We start from the raw sequence: 26,085 nt of genomic DNA, 5'->3' as shown, positions 1-26,085 counted from the left end.
ATTCCTACAGAGCTAAAATTTTACTTGCAAAGTTGCACATGTACTCTAATAAGAATAACATTTAGGGGGCACTGAACATATGAAAGCATGCTGATGCACTAAAAAATGCAATAAAAAGAAACAATTGCTTAAGGTACAAAGAGACAGAACTAAACTTTTACTGCTCGGTTCATACACTTCTAAATTGTGATGAAGTTGTTAGGAGAATAAGGAAGCTAAATAGGTTTGCCTATCCTCTATCTTTAATTTTTTTTTTTAAAGAAAAAATAATAAATCCAACAGCAACAATACATAAAAACTCTATTTCTGTTTAGGAAACTGACTTTTCCATCACAAGCCTGATTAAAGCCTACAGGCATGATTGCATTTCACACTCACTAATCACCATCAGGGAATTCTAATCAGCAGCTAAAGAACTTTTAACAGGAGTCTTCATATTTTAGCCCTTAATTGTCAAAGCTACAATCCTAACAATTGGTTTACATTTTTTTTAAGTCCTTAAACATTTGTATTTTGCCAGATAGTGTTAAATATCTCCTGCCTTTCTCCCTGGAGAAGTAAAAGCTAGCAAACTCTATAGCTGCATATTATGCCAAAGGAACAATTGAATACTATAGCCTCAAAGGACTGTGACTTCTTACGCCATTCAATTTGACTGCTTCGAATTATTCAGCTGCTCAATTTATTATGAATCGGTTTATGTATTTATGGATAGCAAGGACAAACACAATTACACACTGAAAATGTAATTAAGAAGGTTAAAAAAAAGATTTATCACACGCTCATTACTGTAAGAGAAAAAAAATTAGGCTTGAAAAGCTTTTCAACTTAGCCCAGGGTAAGCAGTAATAAAAGAAACCATTCGTTAGAATGGAATAATAACCCTAAAGCTGTGACAGCCATTGAGAAATACATAGCTATCCAATACAGGCATTATAAATTTGCTGTAACATTCAGACTCTAACAGACTTTAAGTGCTGTGGGGTATTAATATACAATATAATTTTTTAAAAATATATAATTTTCAATGAAAATAAATTTACAAGACAGTTTACAAAAATTAAAATCTAGCAGACAAAACAAAACAATTGTGAGAGATTAAAACAGCAGAATAAAACCCTGTAATTATCAAAGCCATATTGAAACCAAAGTTTTAACTTGCTTTCAAAAAGAAAACAAGTTGAAACCAAATTAATTTTCCAAGGAAGGAAGTTCTGTAACTCCTGGACAGCAACAAAACAGCAACTTGCCAATACAGACCAATCTTACCTCTTCTAGAATCAACAGGTCTAGTAAGCACAGGCATAAGGGCCATGCATGCAAAGGGCCATGCATGCCCTTCACAAATCTCAGCATCACCCTTCCTCAGCCATGCTGCTGCTGTATGCAGTGTATAATTGTTGCGCTGGAACACACAATGCACCAATACATTTCTCATCTGACCTGGAAGCATCTAGCAGCCCCTGCTTCTTCAGGCTGCCAGGCACAGAAATAAATACTCCTACTAAATCTAGCTGGTATGCAAGGAACTCAGTGATGAACAGCCCAATAGAGGTTTTAAGCGAGGTATCAACAGACCGCAGCTTGCCATGAATGGCCTGGTATCACACGACAATGGCGCTCCTAGTGCAGGAAGAGCTATGCTGGTGTCTATAAGTGGTCCCTCTCTGCACCCTGTTTTCTTCAGGCAGGTTTTTCCTCTCGCCTGACCAGCAATCTCTTTCAACCCCCAGAAGGACAAGACATAAAAAGAATCCTGCTGGATCAGATGAGAGGGATATCTAGTTCAGCGTCCCATTTCACAGTGGCCAACCAGTCGCCAAGGAGAGGCAACTAATGGGCATAGCTGATTTCTCAGGTCACATAGACCCTGAGGACAAAAGCTATATGGTTTGGGAGGCTGATGAGGGAAAATGGGTCCCTTCCCCCATTTCATCCCATGCAGATCCTGTGACCCAGGAATATTATCCTTGGGGGTCGGAAGCTACTGCCAGGGACAGGGTGGGGGGAGAGGAACACAAGGAAAATCAGCATGCTGCTGGTGGTTGGCTGGATACAAGCCACTGTTATTAGTAAAAAAAATTAAGATAATTATCGCAGGTCCAATGAGTTTCATGACATAAGGGGAGGGGCCATGGCTAAGTGGTAGAGCATCTGCTTGGCATGCAGAAGGTCCCAAGTTCAATCCCTGGCATCTCCAGTTAAAGGAACCAGGCAAGTAGGTGATGTGAAAGACCTCTGCCTGAGACCCTGGAGAGCTGCTGCTGGTCTGAGTAGACAATACTGACTTGGGTGGACCAAGGGTCTGATTCAGTATAAGGCAACTTCATGTGTTCATGTATTATGTTCATAATGGTTGTATTTAGTGCACAGGAGCCTCTGAGTAGTTACAGCCAGTGTTTTTAATTCTGATAACTTTTACTACTTTTTTTTTTTAACCAACTTAAGATCTCAACCAAAAACTGTAGAGAGCTGTTATGCTGAATTCCAGAATGAAGAAGTGGGGACTACAGTACACCAACAAGATAAGGCAGAACAGCATACCTGTTTTGACAGGGGCACTCTTGCAATGAAGCATGGGAAACTGCAACAATCATCAACATTTTACTAACTGATAGGTAGTACATACTGGAATTCAATGGTGTGAGAACCAGAAACAATGGTTGACATTTAGTAAATTATCAAGTATGATGGGAATATTGTTGTTAAGTGTCCATAAAGAAAAAAAAGCCTCTTGGGTTTTTTTGTTAGAATTTATGATAGTTCAGCAGAAGGTGCCAATTTACACAAAATGTTAGTGAGGCAAATCAACTTGCCAGTTCAAATTCACATGATTAGCACTTGTCTGCTATTTATTATGTATAGCTCAACTTTCTCGCTGAGACTCAAGGCAGATCACCCAATGTAAACAATGTAACCAGACAGCATAAGACATCCAATAAATAGTGCAATAGGGCTAGGATTATAAACTTAGAAAAACAATACAACAGAAAAAAGGTATCAGACATGGTATATCATAAACTGCAGAAAATGGGATTTACAAGGTAGAAGGCAATGGTAAGAGCAGGAAAAACATTCAGTCAACATTGGAGTAGACCAGGGGTCGCAAACGTGCGGCTCCCGAGCCGCACGCGGCTCTTTGAGCCCTTGAGTGCGGCTCTTTCCATGTCCGGGCCCGGCTGAGTAGCGAAAGGGGCGGGGGCGGGAGAGAGTCTGTGCAGGAGGCGCTGGAATTACAAAGGAGTGACCACGTGCTGCTGCTGCTGGCTGGCCTGCTGTGGGGATTGGGGGTTTCTTAAGCAGCGGAGGAAGCGGCCGCCGTTTCAATATTTGCACAGTAAGCCCGCCTGCTGCCTCCTGGCTTCTGCTGTCAGCTCCTCGAGTCCCTCTTCAGAAAGGCTCAAGAGAAATTCTCATTGCTTTGGGTGTGCTTCGCCCGGACGAGGAATCCCTGCGCGGCGCCTTTCTCACTTTCTCGCGCGGCGCCTTTCTGCGGCCGCCTGCAGCCCGGAGGGGAGGGGGAGGCAGAGAGCGAGCTGCCCCGGTGGCCGCCACCTCCCCTTTCCTTTCCACGCGGGCCTCTCTTTCAGTACGGCTGCTCTTGCCCCCAGGGCTGCAGAGCGGGCCCAAGGCCATGCTCAGGCCGCCCCTGGGAGGGGGGAGGGGGCTGGCGCCGTGGCCTCGAGGGAGGGAGGGGCAGTTGGGGTCTCTCCTTTCTCCCCCCCCCCCGTGGAAGCCGCCTGGGCACGCGGCCCTGCCTGCCTGCCCCCCAGCTGGGGGGGGGGCTCCTCCAGCCAAGCCACCTTGCCCGGGCACCCGCCTGCCTGCCCTGAATCTGGAGCCCGTCGGTCCCAGAATGGTGGGGGGGGTGAGCACCTGCCCCTCCCTCTGGCCAGGAGGGAACTGGCATGTCCGTGGGGGGGGGGAGGATGGATGGACTGTGCATATCCCTCTCTCCAGGGAGGGAGGAAGGGACCGTTGGGGGATTCTCCTTTCTCCCCCCTCCCCCGTGGAAGCCGCCTGGGCACGTCTGCCTGCCTGCCTGCCCCTCCAGCCGAGGGAGGGGGGGCTCCTCCAGCCAAGCCACCTTGCTCGGGCATTTGCCTGCCCTGAATCTGGAGCCTGTCAGTCCCAGTATGGTAGGGGGGTGAGCACCTGCCCCTCCCTCTGGCCAGGAGGGAACTGGCATGTCCTTGGGTGGGGGGGGGGGATGGATGGACTGTGCATCTCCCCCTTGTTTGTTTGCATGGAACACACACAGACCGGGGACCTGCTGGCCTCTTCCTCTGTGCCTGGGATCCCTGGACATCTGGACCCTCGCTGGGTGATGGGGGGGGGGGAGAAAACAGTGGGCCTTTTTGTCTGGCAATAGCCCTCCCCTGACCTATTACTACAGGTTTACCCTCTTCCTGCTACTTTGTGCCTCTTTCAAAAGGAACGGGGGGGTTTACACTCTCCCTACAGCCATTCATCACCCCACTGTGCAGTAGGTGCCCTACTGGTTTCCACTTCTGCTAAATTTTAATTAAAGTTTATTAAGTTAATAAACAGTGTACCTACCTATATAGTTTGAGTTTAAAAAATTTGGCTCTCAAAAGAAATCTCAATCGTTGTACTGTTGATATTTGGCTCTCTTGACTAATGAGTTTGGCGACCCCTGGAGTAGACTATACTCCTGTACCTTTTTATAATGGTTTGGGAGCCCTGGAGCCCTGTGGCACAGAGTGGTAAACTGTAGTACTGCAGTAAAAGCTCTGCTCACAACCTGAGTTGATTCCTGATGGAAGTCAGTTTCAGGTAGCTGGCTCAAGGTTGACTCAGCCTTCCATCCTTATATCAGGTTGCTGGGGGTAAAGTATAGATGACCCGGTGCTTGCACAGGGGACTACCTTTACCTTTTTTATAATGGTTAATAAAGAAGCATTTTCCTGACCAATTCCATTACACTACACTCCTGTTTCCTTTAAAAATGTCCTCTTGAACAATTCTGCAGAATTCTGAACAATTCTTCAGAATGACAGAAGTTATACACAATCTGCAGAATGACAGAAGTACTGGAGCCTTCCTGGCCTCCTCAGGAAGCTCATTCTACAAAGTGGGAGCCAAAAAAGAGGATGCACCTGTACGGACACCAGTTGATCTTACTCATTTGAATGGTCACCTTCAGAAGGCTTTGCTCAGATGAGCAAAGGTGTCGTGGTGGGCCATAGCAGGAGAGGCGGTCCTGCAGATATGTGGGTCCAAGGCCATGAAAGGCTTTGTATGTGATAACCAATACTTGAACCAAGCCAGTTAACTAATAGGTAGCCAATGGAGCAGCTGCAGAATAGGTAATTTAACCAAGAATGTAACAATTTAACCAAGAATGTAACAAAGCTGTACCAACTGGAATTTCTGAGTTGACTTTAAGGGCAGACCCATGAAGAGTACATTATAATAGTCTAGTCTCGAGGTCACTGTGGCATGGATTTACATGGCCAGATTGGCAGAGTCTGCTACCTGTGCAAAGCAGCTTTGTGTGCTCAGTTACTACTCCAGATATTCAAGACTGCTTTTTGATCAACGGGAGTTCGAAGCTACACCGGGTACACTGAGCTATTACATTATTGTCTAGATTGTATCCATAGTCATTGACTGTGCCCACAACGGGACATATAAAGCATTCTAATTATGCTGCAGTAGCTCTCTATGATGTACACTTAGAAATCCCTAATGATTCATAAGCAACTAAGAAAGGTGTAGAAAACAGCACATAAAGTGGGAACATCTCCTTCATTTAAACAAATGCCAAATCAATGTTGTCAGGGTTTAAAAACCTCTCTGCCTCTGTCTTCTTTCACCTTTTTTATTAGCTACTCGGAACAGTGATTCTTAATGGGGGTATATAACCCCCAATCGGGCAACCAGAACCTTTTGGGGAGAAGGTATGTGGATTTTAGGAGTTACTGCAATGGCTTCTGACAGCTAGCAGAAGAAAATTGTCACACCAACCTGATTACAAAATGGCACACAACATATAGGAATGCAACCTAACATTAAAGTGTTGCCTGGAGGCCTCATTGAATTTATGCCTGAGATCTATGTATGGTATACATATACTGGTATACATATACTACCAATATATCCAAAGTTGCCTTATCTGGAATGCTGTATTATATCCTTTTTTAAAACAAAAGGGTTTGAGGGCAGACACGTTTGATAATAATACATACTATCTAGGGTACTGGTATGGGAATTAAAGGTTAAGAACCACCAGTTTAGAATATGTTGGTTACCTTAGCCCAGGGGTCCTCAGACTTTTTAAACAGGGGGGCAGTTCACTGCCCCTCAAACACTGTTGGGGGCCGGACTGTTTCGGGGGAGGAGGCGGCGGCGCAAGGGGGCCTCCGGAAAAGCATCCTCCTTACAAGCCCGGTCATTCCCCCTGTAGTGGTTAAGAGTGGTGGTTGGGAGCGGGGACTCTAGAGAACCGGGTTTGATTCCCCACTCCTCCACGTGAGAAGCGGAGGCTAATCTGGTGAACCTGGTTGGTTTCCCCACCCCTACTCACGAAGCCAGCTGGCTGACCTTGGGCAAGTTACAGCTCTGTTAGCGCTCTCTCAGCCCCACCTGCCTTACAGGGAGTCTGTTGTGGGAGGGTATGGGAAGGGGATTGTAAGGCAATTTGAGTCTCCCTTTAGTGGTAGAGAAAGTTGGCATGTAAAAACCAAGGCCATTTATTCATGGAAGGGTTTGCCTTGGATTTGCCGCTCTCCAGATGCACATTTTCCCCATCCGAATTCTCCAAACTCTCCCCTGGGGTGGGGTGGGGGGAATTTACTTTTGAGTTCTGAGAATTCGGATGGGGAAAATGTGCATCTGGAGAGCGGCAAATCCAAGGCAAAACCTCCTGTGCATAAATGGCCACAAGTCTTTTTCTTCTCCCTGGAGATATGCCCAGCCCCCCCCCCAAGGGGCCCCTACAATTACCTCCAGGCCACAAGGATACTCCCAGGAGGAGAGAGAGCCCCGAGCCGTGAGAACACTGCCAACTGTGGCCAAAACAGGAATGCCAGGACAGGAAGGGGGCGACTGGGCGGCGTGCGAGGCAGCAAGACGCCTCGCGCACCCAGGAAAGGAGGTTTTGGGCCTGGGAGGGAGAGGGGGAAGGGGGCGACCGGGCGGCACGCGAACCAGCAAGATGCCTTGTGTGCCCAGGAAAGGGGTTTTGGGCTGGAGAGGGAGCAGGGAAGGGGGCGACTGGGGCGGGAGGGAGGCTTCCAGTTGTGCGTACACAGCCAGGAAGCCCAGAAAAGCTCTGGGGAGGGGGGCAAGGGGGGACTGGCTTCCTCGGTCCCCGGGCCGGACAAAAGCCCTCCGGGGGCCGGATCCGGCCCTCGGGCCTTAGTTTGAGGACCCCTGCCTTAGCCTCATTTTGAAAAATTCACATCTAAATATTTATCTGAATACCTTCAATTTTCTGTTCTGCTCATTTTTTGTACTGTTTCTCTGGAACAGTACATACCATTTAGGCTAGTATACAAGCCCAAAATGAGGGTTCATTTTATGTAGAATGATGGGCCTGTTTAATCTTCAAAACACAAAACTGCAGTGAAGCTAAAAGAACCCAGCAACAGGTTATCAAGTTGTGTGACGGAAACTTCCCTGGACCTGAAGAGCTCACAGTCCCCTAACAGCCAATCATTCCCAACTAATTAAGGACTATGTAGCCTGATTTATGTCCATCAGCCTATGATCACACTGTGGGTTTGTCCAGGCATCACTCTAGGGATCTCTTAATTAAGATTAAGTAATCAGGAATGAGCTGATTACTTTCTCCGTCAGCTGTCCTCTGAGGGATAGATCCCCCCTTTAAATGTGCTGAAGGAATACACCCAACTGACATTAACTAATGCAACTAATGCCCTACATTAACTAGTGTAACTAATCCCCTTCCCTCTTAACCAGGGCTCACTTCCAGCTTTAACACAAGGGTTCAGATTCAGTTTAAGAACTACACCTATCTTCCAACTGTAGGAATACATCCCTCTTGGTTCTCCCAGACCGTTCATCCACCATGGTATCCTTCTGATTCATCCAGCAGAAATAGGTCTGATTGGCGCTGTGCTAGATCGGTTCCCAAGCTTTGTGGAAAGCAGTTTTCAAAAGGGCCTTTGCCATTAGCCGACACAATGCACAGTCCCACAAGGTTCCATCTTCTCTATGCTTTTTAACATTTACATGAAAGTGCTGGAAGAAATCATCCGGGGATTTAGTGTGAATTGTCACCAGTATATGGATTACACTCAACTATATCTTTTCTTTCAACCAAGAACCAAGAAAGCTGTGAATGAGCTTAACAGGTGCCTGGAGGTACTAGGGGATTGGAACTAACTGGTGTCAAGAGGTAACTAGTAGACTAACTAAAATTAAATCCAAATAAAATGGAGATGTTGTGAGTTAAGGATAAAGCTTATTCAGGAATAGGTGATCAACTTGCACTGGATGAGGTTGTACTCCCCCTGAAGGAGCACGCTCACAGCTTAGTCATGTTACTCGATACCTCATTAACCCTGGATGCCCAGGTGATAGAGGCAGCATGAAGTGTGTTTTTACAACTGAGGCTGGTTCACAAGGTGAGGCCTTTTCTAGAAGGACAAACCTGACCATATACACACATATTTGGTGACATTCAGTTGGACTAAGTTGCCAGGATGCTTACAAGGAACGGCCACATATTGGTCCTATCTTGGGCCAAATTACATTGGCTGCCAGTGTGCTTCCAGGCTCAGTACAAAGTATTAAACTTCAGCTGCATCCACACAGTGATGATCCTCTGTTGTGAATTCACTGGATCTGCAAATAGAGACAGTTGCAGCAGCAATAGAGCCTCCACATGGAAATTTCCTCTACGCTTTCCTTGGTCGTCCCCTTGTGGCCACTATTCCCTCACCCATCTTTTTAAAAACAGTTACTATATTACTATAGTGTCATAATGATATAGCACTATAGTAGCTACTCGGTAGTAAATTGGCGCCGATGTGGGTGGGAGATTCATAATTAGTCACTTTTCTAGCCACACTGCATGCAAAGTCCCTTGGACTGCAATCTTTTCGGAAAGATTGAAGCAAAACAGGTGTGGGAAAGATTGGAGCAAAACAATGGAAATCCTGGAAAGTGGACAATGTTCCAGTCTAACAGCCTAGGGAGAGCAAAACATCTGTGTGGGTGTTATCTTTAAGGTCCTAAATGGCTTGAACGCAAGGTAACTGGGTGGACTGCCTCATCCGGTAAATACTGGTTCACGTTCTGACGTTGGCCAAGGAAGCCTCATGGCAGGAACCCCAACAGAAAAATGTCAATGGTGAAAACTCACCGGATGGCTGCCTCAGCAGCTGCCACTGCTCTTTGGCACTTGTTCCTCCTTACACTGCAGTTCCTTTTCTAGAGGCCTTGGGGCATCAACTGAAAACTTTTAAAAATTATTCTGGGAACCCTTTTAAAAAAAAAAGTCGACCTGCCCTGTGTTTGTAATGGAAATGGCTGCTATCTATTTTAACTGTTTCGTATGGCTTGTATTGTTGTAAGCCACCCTGAGTTTTTATTTTTAAACAGAAAGGTGGGATGTGAGTTTTCTAAATAAATAAATAAATCCCAGGCGGGAGGGGGAGCAGAACAGCAGCAACCTGCTTCAGATCTTTTAACTATGAGTTCTCAGCCCCATCATTGCATCTCCACCAGTTCTGGAAATGCAACACGATTAGCTGCTCTTGTACCTGGAGCTGGGCAAGTTACCTCAAATTATGCTGCCTCCCCCCTTACAGGTCTAGGCAATCTGACTGACCTGCCTGCTTACACTTATTTCAGAACCTCCTAGTTCCAATGAAGCATTAGGCCTTTTTTCTGCTTATGCGTTAGGTTCAAAACACTCGCCTCCTTTCTCTGCTACGCATTGAGCTCATCAGTCTAATTCCCTGCAAAGTCCTTGAAAATGCATCATGTTTCTTTTGTTTGGCTACTTGCTTATCTTTGAGATCTTTGTGTGTAAATGTCATGTACACCTCAGTTTCACCACGATATTGCCCACTTTGAGGGTAAGTGGGAAGTTAAATGCATCTTGTAATCCAATCAAATAAGCCTAAGAGTCTGATTTATGAAGAGTCTGATTTGCTGGCTGACCAAAGTCACAGGAAGAGATGGGCTTTTAATTAGCTCTACCTGGGGTTATGCTATGCATTCAGCCAACAATAGGAGTGTTAGCAATGTATTGTTTCCTCTTTATTTGTTTGACCTTCCGAAGAGAAGACAGTGATGGATATGATTGGGGTTGGGCTCTTTAAAACAAAGATCTTTGGCTTTCAGCATGTCTCACGGGAACACAAATTTCTATAACAAAATGGGGGAAAAGGGAATCATCCAGCATTTGATGGAATAAAAAACTTGGTCAAACTATTGTTCTGTATGCACTCAGTCTTTGTCTTCATGTTCAGATGTTGTTCAAACATCAGACTTAAAAGAAAATAATGTCAATGAATCCTCCCGAGCACTATACATGACCTCTGGGGTAATTAGCAATCATTGAAAAGCAACAAGACTAAAATGTTCTATTCTTTATTACTGTCAGCTCTTATCTTGATCAGCATTTTAATAAAGATGGTTCGTTCCTAAGACAGTTCCATGAATCAGTCATAATTACATCCTGACACGCAGTGAATAGTAAAGCAATACTAAATATCACTTCATCAACCTTTCTAACCTTTATGCAAGTATTAACAGTAAATAATTTTTACACAATCCAACAACAGAAAATCTGCATATATCTTAGCTTTGTAGAGAGACTACCCTAAGTGAATTTGCTGTGACCTACACCAGCAAAACACAATCGGGCATAATTATTCAAGCTCCTGAGATATTCAGGTGTTGCTTTTTTCAGAGTGTACAACTTCAAGTACAAAAGGCTACTTGTTCTGCATAATAAACCCACAAAGGGTTAAGCAAAATGCTAGTTTCCTTCTTTCCCAGCATTTTCCAGTATCTGCAGAATCCTACAGCTTGGCAGGTTTATAGAGAAAAATTGAGAATAGCATGCCTGTATATAAATGTTTAATTTTTTAAAATACAAAGTTTTAAATCTAAAGGTAAATAACATTTTTAAACACATCCCTAGAGATATTGAATCAGAATCTACCGTTCAAAACACATTCAAAGTACATGACAGAGCTTAGCAGCAAGTTGCATCACGGCAACAACTGCAACTTGAAAAATTTGTCTTTATGAATGAATGAATTGAATTATATGAACTTTACTAAATATTTTTAAGTATTTGCAAATTGGTTTAGTCACTGGATGTATTGCTTGGTAAAACACAGTAAATACATACCAATGGATAGTTCCTTTTCTATTGTGCTCTGGATTCTAAGAATACTAGGTTTAGTTGTTTTGATTAAGCCAGCAAAATTTATATTCATATTGCGCATTCCCATATATATTCCATAGTGAAGCCAAACAAGTCAACATGAACTCCAGCAACCAATATAAAACTTTGACAAATAATACCCATTTTGATACACAAAATTAATATAATGTTATTTTGAAATTAGTAGGTGAAGTCAACAAGACATTAATAGGAAATTATATTAATCTTTTAAAAAAAGAAAACACACAGGATGGCATCCTTTTTTAAAGAAGAGGATTAATGATTTTAGAAACAAACTACCCCTACTCTCACTATTTTACTCTTTTGTGATGTTTTGTATTAAATTCTAAAAGTATAAACACCACTCACTGGAAGGATAAATACAAACCTATTGTCAATGCTGAATCTTAAGTTTATTCAAAGAAGACAGCAGTATATATGTCTTTTTGCAAAACAGAAGAAAAAAACTGGCTACATTTTGTACTAGTCCATGAGTGCAGTTATTCAATAAGAATAGGTCAAATATAGAAGATGACAAATCCTTTAGTTCAGTTCTGCCTGGGATGAAGTCTGCTTACTGGGCTTTATGTGTTTCAAATTTGATTTCTATTTCTTTATATTAGCTTTTGCTCCTGCCAGAGCTTCAAACAGGGAAGAGAAAAAAGAGAAATGTTGATTTAAGGAACCAGATTTCCCAGAACCAAAGAAAAAAAAAATTAAGATCTAAGCAAAAGCTAATGTTGGCTTACACCTAACTCGGATGAGGTCTACTACCTCATTACCAAGAACTGAAAACTTCTGCTGCGTTTTGTTTCAAGAGAATCCAAAAGTCCTTGCTGGTAAAGCAGACCGGGAAGAGGGGGAGGGCGACGCAGTCCATTCAGTCTTTCTGTATCACAACCATTATGTAAGTATAAAACACTGCCTTTATGCCGCCAAGACACAATGACTCCTCTTACATCAAAGCAGTTTCACCCCTTGGGTTTTTTTCCTTCCAAATTTATTCAAGCCAAGGGCAGGGAGACAACAATTCATACACGCTAATTACACCTAATTATCTATTCCTCCCCCCACCCCAACTTTCGGCCAGCGTTATTTGCTATTTGGGTTTCTCACAACCTCCCCTTGCCCTGTCCATCCAGCTCAACAGTGAAGTCTTTGAAGAAAACAGTTGTGGCTTTTTGGAATATTCACAATGTAAGGTTCAACCAAAATTAAATTATTCCCATTATTAGTTTTGCCACGTTTTGTGTGATACGTATGAAGGCCTCTTTCTTAATTTGGCAAATGCGAACATCTCTGCATGGAGAGAATTGCCGGTTAACAGGAGCTTCTCCTCATGCTTTCTTTTCATGATCTAAATGAAATGTTTATTGGATTAAAGTTGTTCTCTGCGGACCTCCATGGTGGCCCTGTGACAAAGCACTTAAAAGCTTTATTAATTGGCTTGGACCTCTGGGGTGGGGGATGGAAGAAGAAAGGGGAGACCTTATTTCATGTTACATAACGAGCAAAGAAAACTACCATGTGCTAATTAAACGAACACATCCCATTACACTGAGAATGCAATATGAGATATGTCACAGAATTCTGAGTCAGATCAATTTGCTGAAGCAGAAAAGAAGGAGAACCATTATTAAGGTCATCGTGGAAGAGATTATGAGAGTTAGCTGTAATTATATTACCACTGGGAGACCAAAAATGAAGGACTGCAAGGTATAGCTTGGGGGAAATAATTGGTGCTATTACATGCATTAGAGACAATCTTACCAGAGTTAAAAAGCACCTGACTTAACCAGATTTTTTTTTCAATCCTTGTCTGATTTTTGTATACTATTCTTTTAAGAGAAGACTCAAAAAGCATATACAGTGCGTTACAGATTGCTATACTGGAAGACACTTCCCAGAGAATCAGACGCCACTCAAATATTTAGAGCTCTGCTTTTGTTGGGCGAAGTATAGTCACACTCCAACACAAATTCTGCAATGCTATTCAAATAGCCATAAAGTACAGTGTGATGTGAACATGAATTTGAGGCAGTTGGTGCATTATATTACTGAGTGTCTGCATGTGTGCATATGCACTCTCTCTCTTTTCTAATGCTAAGCACAGTGATTCACAACTGAACTGTATTGTAAATCCAAAAGTAATCCATTTAATTAATACAGAAGAAAGAGAAAGGCAGAGCCTACAACTTCCACAGCTTGGGAAAAAAGAGTCTTCTATTTAAGACTTGCTTGGGTACTTACTAAGTAGGGAAACAAAAGGCCTAACATCTTCAGTAATGAAAAAGTCAATTGATAAGTGAAGACATCACAATATCAAAGGCCTAATCCTAGCAATTCTGACTCAGGTGACGGCTCAGCAGAGGTCAGGGTGCTGACACTGACCACAAAAGCAACTTTCCACTATTCAACATGCTGAAAGCTACTAGTCTGTCACAGCATTAGAATGGAAGTAACTGACACACCAATTTAATCACCAAAACGACTTTTTTTTAATAGAAATTGTCAATTGACAAATCCATGTGCCCGTAACACAGGTGGCTTCACAAAGGCAGAACATATAATCAAAGACATTTTGTATCTCCTAAATGGCACCAAAAGCTCCATTTTTGCCAGTGATTTTGCTAAGATTCAAGCACTACATTTCCCTTGTCTATAGTGAGCAATTCAGTATTACTGCCATAATTAATAACGGGCTTGCACTGCAAATAGACAAGACAGACTCTGAAAGGGAAATAAATCCAACAGAAGAATCATAAACTAATAACCCAATTCTACACATGTTTACTTACAAGTAAGTTAAATGGGCTTTACTTACAAGTACTGGATTGTCCTCTTAGTATCACTGCATAAAAGCTAACAAGTACCATAAGAGAGACTCATCAGCAGGCACAATGGCTCGTGTGAAATTAGGTCATTGTGTTGACTAAGAAGCATGAAATTAATCAAAACATTTCTAAGGGACAAGGGATGGCTGCTCTGGACCCCCCAGGTGGAAGGAGGAAGCTTAAATAAAATGTTAGACTCAACAAAGAGAAAGTTTGTTTCACTGAAACCATGTGCTTACGTCCCCATTGACTTCAGTGGAACTTAAGGATGTTTATATGTTTTGGACTGCACACACTATCTTAAACAGTTCTCTTGGATGTATACATTTGATAGAAACAAACAGAAAATACACTCACTTTCAGTTTACTACATTATTTTAAAATTCACCTCTTTTGTGCATCAATTTTTATATGGGTGTGATCAATCATTCTGCCGTGGAAGCTTGCTGGGTGCCCTTGGGCCAGTCACTCAGCCTAAGCTACCTCACAGGGTTGTTGTGAAGATAAAATGGAGGAGAGGAGGAGGATGCAAACTACTTTGGGTCCCCACTGGGGAGAAAGGTGGGGTATAAATGAAATAAACAAACAAACAAATAGTGAAGTACTTTTAATCCCTTAAAATGAAGGACATGTTCAACAGTCCCACCAAAACCAATGAGACTACAGCACATGGCTGGATTGTGAACTATATATTCAGTTCTATTATTTCAGTATTTCCAACTAACCAGCTTAGCTATTTGGATTTTTATTATTGTAAATATAAGATGGTGACTCCAGTTCTTCCAAAGATGAAACAAAGTATGGGTTATAGGAGGGTTTATAAAATACCATAAATGAAAAGTAACCCTTATTTCTCTTGACACAACGAACATGTTGATCTAAATGATTAGAGTAGGCAATAAGCAATCAGAAAGAGGGCTGCAACTAATACCACATGCCAGCGGCTGTGCCCTCCCCTCCCCTCCCCTATTAATTCCAGCAGAGCTGTTTTAGACTCCTCTGCCAGACCCAGAAAAGCAGATGGAAGAAATGCCTGACGGACTTCACTCACTCACCCTCTTTAAAAAATAGAAAAAAAGAGCACTCCACAAAATCTTACTAACTACAGCAAGCCATTAATCGGTCTTCTTTGACAATTAAGAGCCAAATCCAAGTGCTTCACTTAGGGCTGCTTCCACATGCCAATAATTCCTGTGTCGCTAAGGAATTGTTGCTGCGATTGCAGAGGCATTTGCAGTGGCAACAAGTGTCCACACTGCACTTTCCCGGCACTTTCCTTTCCTCAGCACCCCACAGCCAGCATTGTCCCCCATGCTATTTTCAAGCTTTTAAAAAAATAATAATCGGTAACTGTAGATTGCTATAGCTTAACAGAACTATAACAATCTGGTGCCACAATCTACTAGCTCCTCCAGGTTCCATCTTCCATTCCTTATATTCTGCCCTTTTCATTACAGAATATAAGGAATATACTTTCCCCCCTTACGTCTCTGCAACAAAAAAGGCTAGACTGACTAACTTAAAAACATTTAGGCTGGTAATTCAGAGGAGCTAACAGTTTGTGTCAATTCATTGTTATAATGTTATAGCAATATGGCAGTCACTGATTAAAACACACACACACACATCTGAAAATAATATTTCGGTGACACAAGCAGGAAAAATGGATGCTGTGAAGGGATGAGGGAAACAAAATGGTGCCTGTATAGGTAGGGCCTTGGATAACGTGCACCTTCTCGCCCAGAATGCCTTATAACTTACTTACACTATGCTGTTCCAAAGAAGACAGATGGAAAGCAGGTTTGGAATAGAGGTTAGTGAGGGTGGGGAAAGGAAACTGGAGCACAATTTTACCACAATCTTGTGGGGATGCTTTCCCCACCCAAAAAGGTGCTGCTGTTGGATAGCCAAAATGCAAAAAAACCACACCAAAATCTTCTATGTGAAAGCAGCCTAGGTAATTTCTTCCTTTACTGCTCTACCTAAATGTTTGGATTAAAAAAATCCAAACTTTGATTTCTGGTAGAAACAATCAATCCAATAATCACAGAAAAAGAAATGTGCCTATTTTTGTTTCTGAAAAGACATTGCTGGTTATACAATTAACAAAAATAGGCAATTGTAGGTACTGTAGTTCTGAGCTTTCCTAGAGATTGCCTTGTCTCCAGGAATCCTGAATTGTTTACTAAACTGACAAGATCGAAAATTCCCACCAATTTAAATAATATAGTTTACTTTCTTCTCATCGTTGAGTTTTGCCACATCAATATTTGGGATGGAAGCAAGGTGGCAGTGAACAGAAGCAGAACATAAATGACTGGTTCTAAAAATTTGGGACAGGAAATATTAACCTCTACCGCTCTTATTTAGTTAACCCCTATAATGCTAAAACAAATAAATATGAACACAGCACTTCAGCAACAAATATATGTGTATCATTAAGGTAAGGCAAAACCAAGAACCCTAAAATAAGTGCATCTTCCCTTACCTTTAGTACTGCAATGAACGGCACAAAGTTAGCTCTCTGGAGCCCATTTTTATAGAGGTCTGAAAGAGAATACATTGGTATTATCTTTGCTATTTAGCTGTCTGCCAAGATTGTCCTTGGGACTTACAAATAAATACTCTACATGAATTGTGAAATTGGAAAGAAAAAGGGAAGAAACGCATGTATATTCTTCTGCTGCAATTATATTCTAAATAAGAGAAAAAACAGAATATTCCAAGAAAGTCTCTCAAAAGGCATCTGAGGAAAATTAGATTTTAAACTAATATGAAGCAAGAGGTATATGATAAAGTCTTTACATAATAACTCTGGCATTTATTGTTATTGAACTTTCAACGGCATCATTAACTAATGTGAGGGGGTGTTAATATAAGACTAACTGTGCATTCTTAAAAGGAGAGCCGAGTCAGGAGCCGACGTGACCCCGCAGCAGCGTAAGTGCCTATTATCCCAGGATAATGGGCACTTATGCCACTGCAGAGGGCATCCCTGCTGGACCCGGGATGCCACGATGCAGCACGGGGCTTGGACACTGGTGGGGCCTTCAGCCGACGTTCTCCTGGCACAAATCCGCGCACCAGCATCCCAGGAGGTGTTCCCTGGTTGTTCCAGGGGGGTGGAGTTGCCTTTAGGCAGCTTCCAAACCCCTTTCGCCCCAAGATTGCCTCCCGGGATGCTGGCGATCCTGCACCACCTTTTTAGGTGGCACAGGCCCACTTTCCCCTATGGGGGGATAAAGCCTTTTTTCCTGTTTTTATTTTGGGGAAAAGGCTTTCCCCCCCTCCACAGTGGCCAGGAAGCCTCTGAGGAGGTTTCTCAGCTGCGCTACTCCAGCAGCTGCGGTTCACCTCCCCCTCAGGAATGGACTCGTAGTGTACTAATACATAACACTAAATATACATACTCATTGTTATGTTAAAACAGTAGGGGAATGCAAGGAACTTATTGAGTTAATTAGGTGAATTAATGGCCACACACTGTTATTTATGTGACTGTATTTAATGTATTGACACACCTTACATCTGTATCCTTATAAGCACTGTTCACACACTGAAGGAGCAGGTCTCTGTTCACTGAAAGTGGAACAGAGACCTGTCCCCATCATACAGAAATTGAGAAGAAAATAAGGCTGCACCAGTAATTGCGGGGGGGGGGGGGTGTTGAGGAAGAACAAGGTGCAAGGGAGAATAGTTTGTTTGACCTTTTAGTTCCCAACATGTTGCGCGATGAATTTCATTGGCGATCTTGACCACAAACTTCTCTAACTCCCACCCTGGACACACTTCCTTTTTTCTGTCCCATCAAACAGACCCATCAGGAACCATTAACAATGCACACAGTTGAATCAAAGGTCAGAGCACATCAGTGTAAAGTCCTCCATGCACCTTCCAGCCGAATATTTCACAGCCAAGGCCCCTAACCAGACAGAAGCAGGGTGATAAACCTGAATATAACAATTGTTTCTCTTTGGATATACGCCCATCCTGTTTTACAAACATACATATGAGCTTGCTCTGTAGGACTGGGGTCCCCAACATGGTGCCTGTGGGTGCCATGGTGCCCACCGACACCTTGGTGCTCGCCAAGTGTTTTTAGGAAGTGGGTGGGGCCAGGGCTTCTGACAGACTATTGGCGATTTGACTGGCTGTGCAGATTCTTAAAAATGTTGCTTTGGCTCCAACTACCACCACAGCTCACGGAGCTACACTGTGTTACTGAAATTAAGCTATGGCAATCATTTTGTGGCTGGCTTCCCCTCCTGTGGCAGCCATTTTGTGGCAGCCATTTTGTTGCTGCGACCACCAGACCGTGTCAGAATTCCAAATGTTCTCGCAGGCTCAAAAAGGTTGGGGACCTCTGCTGTAGGAGCTTTGCACAAACACATTTTTCAGGTGTCTTTTCAGAATATGGCCGAGGAAGCAGGGCCTGCCCTCTGATGGTCACAAATGCACATTTAAACACAAAAGCCCAATTAAAATAGACAGGATATAAGTTTTCCTTTTACACTCAGATGAATCTACAGTCCATCGTATCTGACAACACTGACTGCCAGTGAGGCATAAAAACCAAGGAGCCGCAGAATAGTTGGAAGGCACAGCAGTCTTGCCATAGCTAAGCACTTTGGTGTCCAAGTCAATGCTTGGGAGACCTCCTGGGAATCTTATGTATTGTATTTTGAGTTCCACAATAGAAAAAAGGCATGACATAAATATGAATATAGTTTGCCACTGAAGGTGTATGCCAAGAATTGAAACTGAGCACCTTGTCAGTCTCTACCAAATGAAACCAGAGGGGATCCATGGCTTGGTGATTCAGCATCTAGCTTGTATACACAAGATTCTAGGTTCAGTCCTTAGTATCTTCTGTTTAAAAAAGCATAGACAGTGTTGAGAAAACCCTCTATGTTTCTAACCTTGGATAGCTCCTACCATTGAGAGTAGACAATCCTGGCCTTAATAGATCAATGGTCTGACACAGCATCTCGTGTCCACGGCATACAGCTTTCCCTAGTCTATAGGCCACCTCTCCATATACAGTTCCAAATTATTTGTAACAATAGCAAAGGCAGAAACAATGGTGGGGGCAATAATTAATGCGATCAGTTAGAAATTGGGAAGTCAGGAATCTAATGGGCACCTTGGATTCTAATCTAATATATCCCACACAATGTGATGCTATGATTGCTTGGTATCTATAATAGAACACTTGAGTAGCCAGGGCCAGGTGTATTCAGTTCACAGGACAACAGCATGCAGAAAGGCAGTGGTTGCTCCTTAACTATCCAACTGTCTAATAAAGATGCAGCAGTGTCTCACCATGCATCACAGTCAACTGTCAAGAATGTTTGATAGGGTTGGCGTTTGGAGCTAAAATTAAGCTGAAGGGGAAATAGATGTACAAACACTCATACTAACTTTCCCCCTAAAATTTTTGGGGAAGTTATGAAGAACTATACCACAAGCTTTAAACTTCAGTAGCTTAATAAAAACACTATATAGGATTTGGAATAATTTGTCAATGAAGTAGAGCAAAAAAGACAGAATTTTCATGCATGCCTTACTTTCCTCAGTGCCATGTGCTTCGTGTGGGCACTCTGCTAAGCCTGTAACTAAGAAGCCAAGGATAAACATTTTCGCTGCAGTGGAAACTTCCTCCTTAAAGTCTTTATTATCATGTAATATTTATGATGGGCAGCTCCACTTCATTAGCACTACTCACCATTTTCCCTACGGGGTTCCAACACTTACTAACAGCATGGGCCAACGGAGGAATATGGCTAGTGTTAAAAATGCCCTTTAAAATTTCCTGCCATCTGATATATGCTGTACCAGAATGGGGGAGGCAAAGGAAAGCTCCTGGGGGGAAAAAATTAGCTACACCTGACAGAAGCCAGAACCATTTTAAGAAGAGTATCTAACCCAAGAACCAATGAAATACAGTTGCGAATTCCAAACAAATGTTGTCATGTACCGTTTTTCTTAAATCTTTAATTCCTTCAACATGCAGTTTTAAAAATATTACGAAAAAAGAGTTACACCACTCTAAATCAACTTTGCTTAGGATTACAATGCACGTTTTCAAGTTTCCAAAGAGAAAAAGTTCCAGATATGCAACGATAGTTTCATCTAGCACAGGGGTGTCAAACTCTATTGTTATGAGGGCCGGATATGACGTAAACGTCACTTGGTCGGGCTGGGCCATGCCTTGCCAGCTAGGGTTGCCAGGTCCCTCTTTGCTACCACTGGGAGGTTTTTGGGGTGGAGCCTGATTAGGGCAGGGTTTGGGATGGGGAGGGACTTCAATGCCATAGAGTCCAATTGCCAAAGCAGCCATTTTCTCCAGGGGAGCTGATCTCGATCGTCTGGAGATCAGTTGTAATAGCAGGAGATCTCCAGCTACTACCTGGAGGTTGGCAACCCTATCGCCAGCCCAGATTGGGAGTGGGTGGCTGCCTCAGCTGGCTCGTGGGCCGGATAAAAACCCCAAGGGGGCGGATTCGGCCCTCGGGCCTTGTATTTGACACCCCTGATCTAGCATGTCTTTATGGTATGGCCTTGAGACAAAAATGCTTGCTGATTATCTCAGAGACTGTGAAGGACATAGAGGATGTAGTGGTTTCTAAGGCCTGTTGGACCTCAACTTTTTAGAGGTTCACAGGAAGAGACCAGCACCATGAACAATACCATTTTCTCTCCCCACACCACACAATTCCAAAATGATGCTAGCTGTATTGGTTGAAACTGCTACCAAAATATCAATAGGATAATACTACCCTATGGGTGTGACTGTATATTTTATAACCTTAGTGTCACATTAGTGTCATGGATTCCTGGCCTGTCAAGTATCTGAATGGCCATTCTTAAATGATTTTGTGTGTACTTGGCAAAGTGGTCCCAAATGATAACAATGGAGAACCTTTTCCCCAGGATGCAACTCTGTTTTGCTTTGTTCTCCTTCCTGTATTATTATATTATATATGAGATACTCAGGCATTACTAATTTATTAGCTCACTCACCCATAGTGGTATCTGTTAGGTTACTACCTACTGAACTAGAGCCCCAAAATTTGATGTTCATATATCCCAGGCACCTGATTCTAGGACAACTGAAAACAGAAAATGAGTAAACCTCTTAAAACAGGAGCCTCAAAGTGTACTCCCCCCAATGATTAAGGTACTTGCAGGCCACTTGTAAAGTCAGCGTACTATCTATGTGGTTCAGAATATGACTGTTATAGAAAAGTCCAAGAAGGAAGCATCTGCAGGTGTCTCCCTAAAAAAGGGGAGGAAACATACTTCCAAACAGTTATATTCAAGCCATCCAGATAGCTGAAATACAGTACACAGTGGGAATGGATGCAATAAAAATGTGGGACATAACAGTATCTCATAACAGAGTTCAACACTGCAGCCCAGACCAAACCAAATCGGATGAAACACTGGGCAGTGGTGGTTCACACACCTCTTCATGCCTGCATTTGGGAATCAAGCTGGTAGCGTGTTTTTATGTCTTGAAAAGGTTCAACTGAAATGAGCATATGCAAGTTCCATGCAAGCCCATTTTAACAAACTGAACCCAGAGTTATGGAAGTTACCCAAATTTAAGGAGAACTCTGGTGGACTGTGGTGACAAATTTTGCCCCCAAACTTATTTTTCTCCAGATTTACATAAAGATGCTGCCATTTCATACAAGCCCCACAGAAGCTTAATAAGGACATCCACATAGATCCTGGAAAGTGCATACTAGTATACAGATACAGGTATGTAATTCAGAAATCTATTAGGCAGCCCCATCAGGCTGCAGAAAATTGTCTTGCAGCACATTAAACACTAAAAATGTTTTAGCGTAGTCTTTTGTGGACCAAAGCCCACTTTGTGAAATGTGAATGAAAGGGGATTATGCAACAAAAAAGTATACTAGAATTTTAAAACATTTACTGGGCAATCCCAAGAACACGCTTCTGTGAACAAGCCCCATTAAATAGGCCTGAATAGGATTCCAAGTACACCAGTTTAGGATGGTGTACTTTAAGGTGCCAGAAGACCGGAATATTTGTGTTTCAGTAGACTTAACAGGCCACTCCCAAGTTCTTTGTATTAGATTTACTGTGCTGACTATAAACCATCACTCACACACAGAAAAAGTCTGCCTACATTGTTATTCTGTGATTCCACAGCTGGTGGATTATTTTTTGTCCCCGCTGTAATGCTTTTAAGAAAAGAACTTTTTTTAAAAAGCAAGTACTTCTAAGAAAAGTTTACTAAGATAGGAAGAGTTTTATTTTCAGATCCCAATTTTTTTTAAAAAGATGTTTTTGTAGTATTTCCATTAAATTTTTGCTTAGAACACTTCTTAAGGATTGATTTTTCATTTCAGTAATGTTCAGTTGTTTTCTACTCTGTTGCTCCAAGTTTTATTATTACTGCCTTTGCTACTTTGCATTCACTCATTCTGGCTGTATTTCTCTACATGCTTACATCAGAGTAGGTCTCGATTACTTATGCTTGAGGACACGGTTGGAGCCTCTGTCTCCTTCTAACCTTCTCCCATTTTATCTGGCATTAGTCTTCCTTTTTTATGGTTCCATTCTTCCTGAGGTCAGCAGAAATTCCAGCCAGCTGTCTAGAGAGGAGTCACCCATCCAAACATCTATCTAGTCACTCCTCTTCCTCCCTCTCCCTTATTTTGCCTGCTGCTCAAGAGATATTAGCTCTTCAAGCCTACAAGAAAGTGCATATGCAATTCATACAGCCTGTAGAGCATAGCTGTGTCCCTCACTTCCACAGTGGTGATGGAAACCATGGAAGCCTGCCATTTATGAAATACTGTAAGGCCTAAACAAAATAATAATAATAATAAAGCAGAAACAATCCAAGAGATCCATCTTAATTAGAAAATGAATACATGTAAAGCTAGCTTATTAAGACATCTGTTACTTTCACTGAAAAGGCCAACGGCAACATATTGTTTATTTCTACCTTCTGGCGGCCTGTTGGATGTTGCCACAACAACGACACCATTTTGGAGCAGGTTTTCAAAAAGCTGTTTGAGAATCATGGCATCAGCAATGTCTGTGACCTACAGAAGATAACACCATCATTAGGTCCCTTTTTTTTTTTTTTTTACTTGTTCTGTTAGCAGATTTGCAACTGATTTTGTAGTTAAAAAGAGAGAAAGAGAGAGAAACTTGTTGGGTAAATGGTGGAAGATTCTAATTACCACTTGTGGGAGAAAAGGAAGAGATAATTAATAAGCAGTGAGAATGTGGCAGTCTTTTCAGACAAGTCGGCTCTTTGCTACAGAGCTCCACTGGTTTTTAAACAAACTGCCAAACAACTCCATGTTAACTTCCATTCTAAAACTACAGGTGGGAAACACAGAAAAAAAACACAGATCTCAACATTTAAAAGGCCTCATTAATTTGAACCAACAAACACACACATATGCGCACACAAGCCCCAGAAGTTCAAGAAAAGAAAATACACACCAGCTGCTTTAGATTTCTATTACCTTTCCAGCAAAGGTTCATGGAGGTGACTTTAAATGGTCATGGAACTTTTAGAAAAAAGGACAAGTAGCCAAGTATACATAATTAGCTGCTGTTGAAAATAGAACGATATGACATAGATACTATTGTGCGATTGTTGCACAAAACAATTCAACAGATGGCCCATCACAAAAAATAAGCAATTTCATTGTTCTTTTTAAGTGCCTTCTATTACTGTCCATGAATAATCAAAAAGGCACTGCAGTCAGTTCCAGCACAGTCAGCCTCTTCTAACCTTCACAGACACAAATCCATTCTCTCTCTCTCTCAGACACACATGCGCACACACCCCTCCAATAAAAATTGGGACAACAATTAATAATGAAAAGAAACTTTTGTCTGAGAATTTTCACTTTCCTGCTTATTGTTCATGAAATTATTACAGCTGGGCTTAAGACACTAACTTTATTATATGCACAATTTAAAAAAAAAACACACATGTAAACTTACAATAGAGGAGGGGAGTCCGTATAAACGAGAGTATCAGAGAGAAGCCAGCTGAAAGGGCCACAAGAGAAGAGAGCGCTCTTGGACAAAGTAACTGGGCAGCTTTACCGCTACCTGCAGTGCTCTTCTATGGTTCTCTAAAGGTCACTTATATGACATTTAAAAAGGACCTCATCTTACGAATTTATACAAGGCTTTGAGCCTGACTGCTAGAGCTAATCATATGAGTGTTTGGTAGTTGCACGTGCAGAGATGCAAAGCAAGCAGTCAATTTTGATATGCAAGTAAGCAGAAAACTGGGATCTTTGGGCATGGAACTAAAAAAAGCTACTAAGTAGTAAAATCACTGCTACCAGTCTTGATTAGAACGCTGATATCTGCAGAACAAGCAGACAGAAAGGAGAACAAAAAGGGACACACATTCTATTTCTAGTTAAGAAATAGTGGTAGAAGAACAGACGTAATAAATAATCTAGATTTGCAATAGGAAGATATGGACAAGACATAGCCCTTTGGCACATTAGAATGCAAACTACCGAGGCCTCCTCGGTTGGTGTTTTGATGTTGCAAAATTTGAATTTATTTGCCTACCAAAATAGATTAATTTTTTAAAAGCTGTATAATTAAAAAAGCAAGAGTCACTTTGCATACTTGAGTACCAATTTATGTCCTTTTGATCCTGTGTAGCCTTGGAAGAGAAGACAAAAGTGAAAACATTCTCAAAGCTTAGGTCCTTTCTGTGCCTAGCATTCATTGCAAAACGGGAACAAAAGAAAAGGATACAAATTACCAATAAGAGGGAACTGCTAATGGAGAGAATGGAGAAATTTCATTAGCATTTAAGAGAAAAGATTTTTATGACCTACAGTTGCTTTCTTTTCACTTAAGTTAAAAAAAAATCCAATGGTTAATTTATGTGCACAAGTGCTTCAAGTTCAGTCATCCTCTGATTGGTATAGTTCCTTGTAATGAATGATAAATATAACCACGTATAAGCAGTAATTATTGCAAGCACAAAAATAAGAGCTTAAGTTGTTGTTGTTGTTTTATTGCATGCTTTTAACAGCTTTGCTGGCTTACAAAGTCCATCTAAAATGTCTTTTTAACCAGATGTATGTGATAGGAAATAATGCATAGCATTCTCAATTATTTGGAGTTTCAAGGAAAAGGGATTCCATCTTTTTTTGCTTACCATCACTCAAAGGCCTAAAAGAGCATCAGCGCTGTGGCCATGAGCTATGGGAGGAGCTCAGTTTCCGCGCAGCTTTGCAATTGAAATGACGGGTTGACATATCGGTGAACTGAACTCGTGGCCATCGCTCGCATCCCTCCCTCTCTACTTCACAGTCAAGAAGCATCATCTGCGCACAGGAAAAGCTCCCAGGAAGGAGTGAGAACCTCTCTCAACTGCACTCGCCCACGCCACTGGCAATCTTCAGGAACTGATGTCATGAGCTCTATGTCCCTGGGATTCTCCTCTTCTTTTTACTTTTAAAAAGTACCATGTGAATGCTCATTTGTTTATCCATTCATCTCCTCTTTTAATTAATTTTTGTTAGAGGACTTCATGGGCAAAATGGTTTGGCAGAGTGAAGAAGGAGGGAGCTTTCTTGGCAATGTCTTGGGCACCCGTAAACCAGTTCTGTGCACAGTGCCTGCAGGGTCAGTGGCTGCTGATTGAAGAGGGTCTGTTTGGTTGGAGCTGATGGCTGGCCACGCCCTCTGCTGTTGCACCTTTCAACTTTAAGGTTCCTCCTAGTCAGAGGCGTGAGCCTTTGGCGAGAGCCAAAGGGCTCTAGGCCTGTAGCTCTTAACCTGGGGATTGGGCCTAGGGGCCCTATAAGAACCTAAGAA

At 42.3% G+C, this 26,085-nt stretch overlaps 1 protein-coding gene across 1 annotated transcript in view; it reads right to left on the bottom strand.

Moving 5' to 3' along the window:
• The window catches only part of AFG1L (AFG1 like ATPase), a 75,687-nt gene that overhangs the window by 27,256 nt on the left and 22,346 nt on the right, over window positions 1–26,085 (bottom strand). Inside the window, exons 6-7 of the mRNA XM_056856200.1 lie at window positions 23,216–23,315; window positions 16,718–16,776 (exon numbers count right to left, since the gene is read on the bottom strand). Of these exons, the coding sequence (XP_056712178.1) occupies window positions 16,718–16,776; window positions 23,216–23,315 (159 nt within the window). The remainder of the gene's footprint in view (window positions 1–16,717; window positions 16,777–23,215; window positions 23,316–26,085) is intronic.

Source organism: Euleptes europaea, chromosome 10 (genome assembly GCF_029931775.1).
Source record: "Euleptes europaea isolate rEulEur1 chromosome 10, rEulEur1.hap1, whole genome shotgun sequence".
Lineage (NCBI taxonomy): Eukaryota > Metazoa > Chordata > Lepidosauria > Squamata > Sphaerodactylidae > Euleptes > Euleptes europaea.
This window is presented reverse-complemented; position numbering and strand designations above follow the sequence as displayed.